Below are 6,879 nucleotides of genomic sequence, written 5' to 3' on the forward strand. Positions count from 1 at the left end.
ATGTACGGTATCATGTGCTTACCTGTTCCCTCCAGAGCTGTGTTGTCCAATGCCATGGTCAGTACCCATACGAGGTGACTGAGTGTTTGAAATGTGGCAAGTCCGCATTTGCTGCCCTGTCAGTGATTTCACAGACTTAGCATGAGAGAAAAAAAAGTAGACTATCTCATTAGTAGTTCTATATTGATTAAATGTTAAATAATATTTTGGGTTAAATAGACTATATTATTAAAATTAATTTACTTGGTGTTTTTTTACCTTTAAAAAAAGGTGGCTACTAGAAAAAAATTATTTTTAATATATTTTTATTGATTTCAGAGAAGAAGGGAGAGGGAGAGAGATAGAAACATCAATGATGAGAGAGAATCATTGATTGGCTGCCTCCTGCATGCCTCCTACTGGGGATCGAGCCTGCAACCCGGGCATGTGCCCTTGACTGGAATTGAACCCAGGACCCCTCAGTCCTTAGGCCGATGCTCTATCCACTGAGCCGAACCAGCTAGGGCCTAGAACAATTTTTAATTGTGTTGTATTGTTACTGGTCATCTCCTCCAGTGCAGGGACTTGTCCCTTTTGTTTACAGTGGTATCCCTGGCACCTAGCAAACAGTAGGAGCTCTACAAATGCTTGCTGCGGAATGAATGAATTTTTCTCCACCATCATCTGCACCAGCCTCAGGAAGAGAACAGAGCAGCCTTCTCTGGAGCTTGGGGAACACCGGGCCTTGGGGATGGAAGGGGAAGGGGGTTGGTACCCCTCCCCCTAGTTGGTCCAGAGTTCCTCTCTCCAGGCCCCAGGGCCATCTCCAGGCCAGGCCTGGAGTAGGGGCAGCAGAGGGTCAGGAAACCCAGCAGCCTTAAGCTCTTTCCTTCCCTCCCTGGCCTTAGCTGGGGTAGGTGGGGCGGCAGGGTAGACTGTGTGCCACAGGGTGGCCCTTGGGACCCTGAGGGGAGACCCTATAGTGAGCTGAATGTTCACCCCCCAAGCTCTTGGGGGGAGGATGATGCCTCTGCAGCCCCAGGGCACCAACCCCAGCTCCCAGCTCCCCTTTCTCACTCCTCCAGAAGGAAGGCTTAGCCGGGCCCGCAGGGAAAACCGCAATTTGCTTCTGACATGACACATTGACGGGTTCCTGGCGGCTGTGCCCCCTTTGTGTCTCCAGAGCCCTTGTGGGCATATAAGGGCCTCCCCCAGGCCTGAGAGGGTAGAGGAGCCGACAGGAGGCTGGGGACCCCACCCACCCCTCGTGGAGCTGCAGGAGCGGGTAAGGCAGCCTGTGACAGCCCTGTCCTTGTGCAGCTCCCCAACCATTGACCCGGTGACCAGCCTGGTGTCCCAGCTGAATAACAGGCACAGAGAGAATTCACCATAGGAGGGCCCGGGGGTACCTGGAGGTGAAGCTCATTTTACTGATGGGAATACTGGGGCCTAGAGAGGGGCAAAGGCAGGGACGGGAGGGCTGAAGGGCGCCCATTTTTCTCTGAGCCAACTGGCTTCCCATGGTGGGAATCTTCCCTTCTGTGAGCTGACAGAGCGCCACGATGGGACTAGTCCTGGGGAAGCAGGCAGACACTGCCGAGACGACTGCTGGCCCAGATGTGTCCCTATGAGCCTCTGTGCAAATGGCGCCAGGGCAAACTGTGGGCAAGTGAGGTGGGGCTGGATTTCGTCCCTCTTGCCCCTCAACAGGCACGTCTCCAGCACACAGCCATGCCTGGAGGCCCGGACACATCCCTGCCCTCTGGGGGCTTCCAAGGCAAACAAGGACAGAAACACCATGCTTAGCTACAAATTGTGATAAGCGCCTAAAAACAAACATTGTGGGCGAGGCTCAGTGACAGAGGGGCCTCTTCAGACAAGGTTAAGGAGGGAGGGCTTTCCAAGGAGGTGACATGCATTCGGAACCTGAAGGGTGAGGAGTCAGCCATGCACAGAACCAGAGGAAGAGCCTTCCTAAGAGAGGGAACAGCCTGTGCAAAGGCCCTGGGGTGGGAAGGAGCTTGTCATGTTTAAGACCAAGGAGGTCAAAGAGGCAGGCAGGGACCTGGTGGGTACTGGTAAGGAGCACCCATAACCAGTTCTATCCCAAGAGCACCAGGGAGTGGGGTTTAGGCAGGGCGACATGGGGACAGAAGGTAGGTGACTGAGGGGGCAGGTATGGAACTCCATAAAGAGAAACGCTCCTCTAGGAAACTAGAAAGCTAGCCAGGCTCTCATTTCCCAACCCATTTCTTTCTTTAACATCATTTGGGATGGAGGCAGGAGAGGAGAGAAAGGAGACATTTTAAGTCACGTAGACTTGGGCTCAGATTCCGGCCCTGTCACTCATTAGCTCTGTGACCTTGGGCAAGCCCCCCCCCCCCCCTCAGTTTTCCCATCTCTGAAATGAGATCCAGTGAGGCAGAGGCCTGGAAAGTGCCCTGAAGCCTGTAGCGTGCACTGAGGCTGTACGTGGGTGCACATGTTAGCGCGGTGTGCGTTTGGATGGAGAGGGCTTTTCTGGGAGTGAAGCTGGCCTTGAACTGTGCCCGGCCAGCGGAAGGGCACCAGGTTGGTGGTGGGGCACAGGGAGGGGGAAGGCTTGGGCATGAGGAGGGCCTCAGAGTTCCTGCTTCTGCCCCTGCCAGGTGTGCTGCCGGCAACGTTGGGCATGTGGTCCCTGCTCCTGCTCTGGGGTCTGGCGACTCCATGCCAGGGGCTGCTCGAGACGGTGGGCACACTCGCTCGGATTGACAAGGATGAACTTGGCAAAGGTGAGCCCGCTACGGACAGCTGTGAGGGGTCCAGCGGCAGTGCAAATGACCCCATCCTTGTGCTTGGAGCGTCTGCTTTCAGGAACAGAGGGAACAGGTGGTGGTTCTCAACTGCTGAGAGAATCCAGGGACCTAAGGTTTGCTCGCAGACTCTGAGTGGTTAGCTCACTTTCTTCTGAGAGGGGGCCTGGGTGATCTGGGCTGAGGCCCTGTGGGGCCGCATCAGCCTCAGGGACGCGGACGAGTGGGGTTGAGGCGGTCAAGGGGAGGGTGCTGGCCGGCCCACGTTGTTGGGGCGTGGGAGCATTTTGTGTTCCCACTGCCCAGGGTGACAGTGTAGAGCAGCCCTGAATAGAAAATGCTTCAGAGAGGCCCCCCCACCTGCCCCAACCTCCACAAGGTGGCCCCTCTGTCCTGCCCTGCGCACAGTCTGCACACAGTCAGGCTAGGGGTGCCCAGGAGGAGCAGAGGTTGCCTTCTCCATCTTGATCAAGCCCTGGTGGCTGTGTGCTCCCTTCTTTGCTCTGTCCTCCTACCAGGTGGCTCAGGGTCAGGAGCCCTAGTCGTACTATTGGCATCAAATCTGATTTGCTGTGTGACTTTGGGCAAGTCTCTGCCCCTCTCTGGGCCCTGGTTTCCCCGTTTGTAAAAGGAACCTATCTCTCCGCACCCTCTCTGCAGCCATCCAGAACTCGCTGGTCGGGGGTCCCATCCTGCAGAATGTGCTGGGGTCGGTCACATCGGTGAACCAGGGCCTCCTGGGCTCCGGAGGGCTGCTTGGAGGAGGCGGCCTGCTGGGCTACGGAGGGGTGTTTGGTGTTGTGGAGGAGCTGTCCGGGTGAGTCACCGCAGCATGGCTTCCAGACGGCCCACCTACTGTGTACCCTCCAGGGAGGCTGGTCTTTTCTTTTGTTCAGGGAATAGAGGAGAGATTGTGTTTCTTTAATTTATTGGCAGGCAGTGGGGGTGATACGGGGAGCCCTGAGTAGGGAGTCCCAGGACCCGAGTAGGAAAATAAAGAGTCTACTGCATGTCAGGCAAGACAGGAAGGGCAGCAAGCCCCTGCAGTTGAGTGTTCCAGCTGTGGGGTCGAATCCAGTTACTCACTGTGTGACCTGGGCAAGTTGCTCAGTCCTCTGGGCTAGTCCAGGCCCCTGCATGGCTCCCTCTCTCCTCTTCTTCAGGCGTCTGCTCTGAATAGCCCGGCCCTGGCTAGCCGTTCATTGTCCCCTTCTTTCCTTCAAGTTCTCCGGGGGCCCTATCGCTCCCTTGCACCCCATATATTTCATTGGATTTTCCGGTCTCCCCTGCCGGATTTATACCCCAGGAAAAGCGGGACTTTTGCCTGACTTGTTCATTGCTATGTCCTCAGTATCGGAAATAGTGCGTCACACATAATTAATGCTAAAAAATACTTTTGAATGAATGAAATCACATAATAACTAATATTTATAACTTAAGACCACCTAGCCAGGGTTTTCTGGTGCCTGGCACTGTGCTAATCACTGTAAATGAATTATCCCACGGAATCCAGAGGTAGGACTGTTATCAATCATATTTAACAGGTAAGGAGATTGAGGCCCTGGGCAGTGAAAGGACTTGTTCAAGCTCACCCAGCTGGGAGTGTGGCAGTGGGGGCGGGGGGGGGGGGGTCTGGGTGTTTAATCACAGCCCACACTGCCTGCCCAAAGCAGGGGGGAACCAGCCCAGGGCTGGTCGTGAATCACGGGAAGGTCAAGGACAGGCCTCAGACTTTGATCTGGCGGAAGGCCAGGAGCCAGGTATGGGGAAGAGTCGCTGTGTAGGAGGAAATGGGTCGTTAAGAGGGATTGGATGTGCACCTCCCCAAACAGCAAATGTCTAGAAAGGGAGCTGGTAAGGGCTGACATGGATGTTGCTTGAGGACTACTGTGTGTCACTGTGGTCGGTATTGTCAATATCCCCATTTTACAGGTGGGGAAACTGAGGCACACAGCAACAATGCGATTTGCCTAAGGTCACACAGTCAGTTAGGAGTAGAGCTGGGACTTGAGCTGCTGCCTTTTATTGGCTGCACTAGACCAGCTTTGCATGGGGTCATTGCCAGGAAAGTGAATTAATGTGTGTCAAGGAGGTAATAGAGGTTTCCATATACTAAATGCTCAATAAATATTAACTATTTTTATTATTAATAGATCTAGTCCTCTTCCCCCCCCCCCCCCGCCCCACTCCCAACTGTAGAATCCCCCTTGGGTGTGAACCTGAGGCTTCAAACATGAACCAGACATTGCCCTTGTCTCAGAGTCCCCAGTAGGAGGTAGAGCCAAACAATGATGATCTTGTTAGCTCAGGGCAGTGATGGAGGCAGCCAGGAAGCACGTGGAAACTGGTGCAGAGGAGGGCGTTTGCCTGAGTCAGAGATGCAGGGAGGGGGGCTTCCTGGAGGAGGGGATGCCCAGCTGAAATCGGCAGTTGAGAGGTCAGCTAAGCGAAGGTGGAGGTGGAATGGAAGGAGAGTCAAGAGAAGAGTCAGACAGAAGGAACAGCCTGGGCAAAGACTGAGAGGACAGAGAGAACAGTGAACTGTGGGAGTTGTGTTTGGGAATCCACTTGGGTTGCACGCTGTGATCCAGGGGTTTGGGAGTGGAGGGACAATGATCCAGGCCAGAGACTGAGCCAGGACTGAGGCCATGGGAAGGGTGAAGAGAACACTTTAATTCACGGAGCCTCCAATGATGATGATGATACTACATTTATTGGGCATATGCTGTACCAGCCTTGGCACCTACATTATCTCATTGTCTTGGCGACATTGCTATGAGATGGGTACCAGTGTTACTGTCCCACGCTATAGATGATGAAGAAACTGAAGCCCAGATGACTGGGCCCACATTTGAATTTATGGCTTAGAAGTGGGGTGGGAGACACACGCAAGAGGGCCTGCAGGCCCCTCCTGGTCTGGGATGTCCCAGGCACTGAGAGGCTGGCACGGGGGGCCCTCCCCCCGACTTCCATCCCAGGCTGAAGGTCGAGGAGCTCACACTGCCACAGGTGTCGCTGAAGCTGCTGCCGGGGTTTGGGGTGCAGCTGAGCCTGCACACCAAGGTGGGCCTGGAAGGCTCCGGGTGAGTGTGCCCCTGGAAACCTCTACCCTATCGCTCCCCACCCCGTGCCACTGCCCACTGGGGACCCCTCTCCTACTGCCCCCCACACCCACTCCAGTGCCCCCATTTCCCCCCTCTAGCTCCTCTCCAAGAGACTCCTACACTACTCTTCCCTTCCTGGATCCCACCCATTACCCCTCCCCATGGACCTCCATCCCACTGACCCCCAGGGCTGCCACTTCATGCCTCTTGGAGACCCTACCCCATTGCTCGGAGCTCACTAAAGAGATGGGGAATGTGCAAGATGGGGGACCTACAGGAAGGTGGGGGTGAGAGGAGGACATGGGGACCAGATCACTTGCAAGACCACCCACTTCGCTCATCAGGGTCCGAGCCGGGGTGGGCGTGGTTAAGGAGGGCCCTGGTGGGTGGGGTCTAGAGGCCTAGCCACACCCCCAGCATCCCATCTCGCAGGACCCTGGGGGGCCTCCTGCAGCTGGCCGCCGAGGTGAACGTGTCGTCGCGAGTGGCAGTGGGCATAAGCTCGCGGGGCACGCCCATCCTCATCCTCAAGCGCTGCAGCACGCTCCTGGGCCACATCACCCTGTTCTCAGGGTGAGTCCGCGGCTGAGCCCATGCGCATTGGCATCTCTGGATCTCTCCGGAGCCTGAGCTCACCCAGCCGCCAGCCTTCCTGCCCCCACCCTCCACCCCCCACCATGAGTCCCTCCGCGGACAGGGACCCCGGCTCAGCCCACAGCTTGAACCACCCACCCCTGGGTGTCCCCCTTCTCTGGCCCTGAGATCCTGCTGTCCCCTCTCCCACATGGAGCCGGGCCTTCTGCGGTCCCCTCCATCTGATCTGCCAGCGTCTCAGTCACTGCTGTCCTCACCCCAGAGATACATCCTCTATCCCTGACCTGCTGTGTGACCCTCAGGGGAACCCTCCTCCCCAGCCTGGGCCTCGGTGTCCCCATCTGTATAACGAGACCTGTGTTTGATGATCTGGAAAGCTCTGCACTTCATATTTGTCTCTTCCCACA

The 6,879-nt window shown here is 56.0% G+C and overlaps 1 protein-coding gene across 1 annotated transcript in view; it reads left to right on the forward strand.

Annotated features, from left to right (window-relative positions):
- Positions 1-1,219: 1,219 nt before the first annotated feature.
- The window catches only part of BPIFB3 (BPI fold containing family B member 3), an 18,739-nt gene continuing 13,079 nt past the window's right edge, over positions 1,220-6,879 (forward strand). Inside the window, exons 1-5 of the mRNA XM_014456572.2 lie at positions 1,220-1,264; positions 2,628-2,753; positions 3,435-3,591; positions 5,753-5,857; positions 6,311-6,451. Of these exons, the coding sequence (XP_014312058.1) occupies positions 2,651-2,753; positions 3,435-3,591; positions 5,753-5,857; positions 6,311-6,451 (506 nt within the window). The 5' untranslated portion in view covers positions 1,220-1,264; positions 2,628-2,650. The remainder of the gene's footprint in view (positions 1,265-2,627; positions 2,754-3,434; positions 3,592-5,752; positions 5,858-6,310; positions 6,452-6,879) is intronic.

This window comes from Myotis lucifugus, unplaced genomic scaffold (assembly GCF_000147115.1).
Source record: "Myotis lucifugus unplaced genomic scaffold, Myoluc2.0 scaffold_60, whole genome shotgun sequence".
NCBI classification, from domain to species: Eukaryota; Metazoa; Chordata; class Mammalia; order Chiroptera; family Vespertilionidae; genus Myotis; species Myotis lucifugus.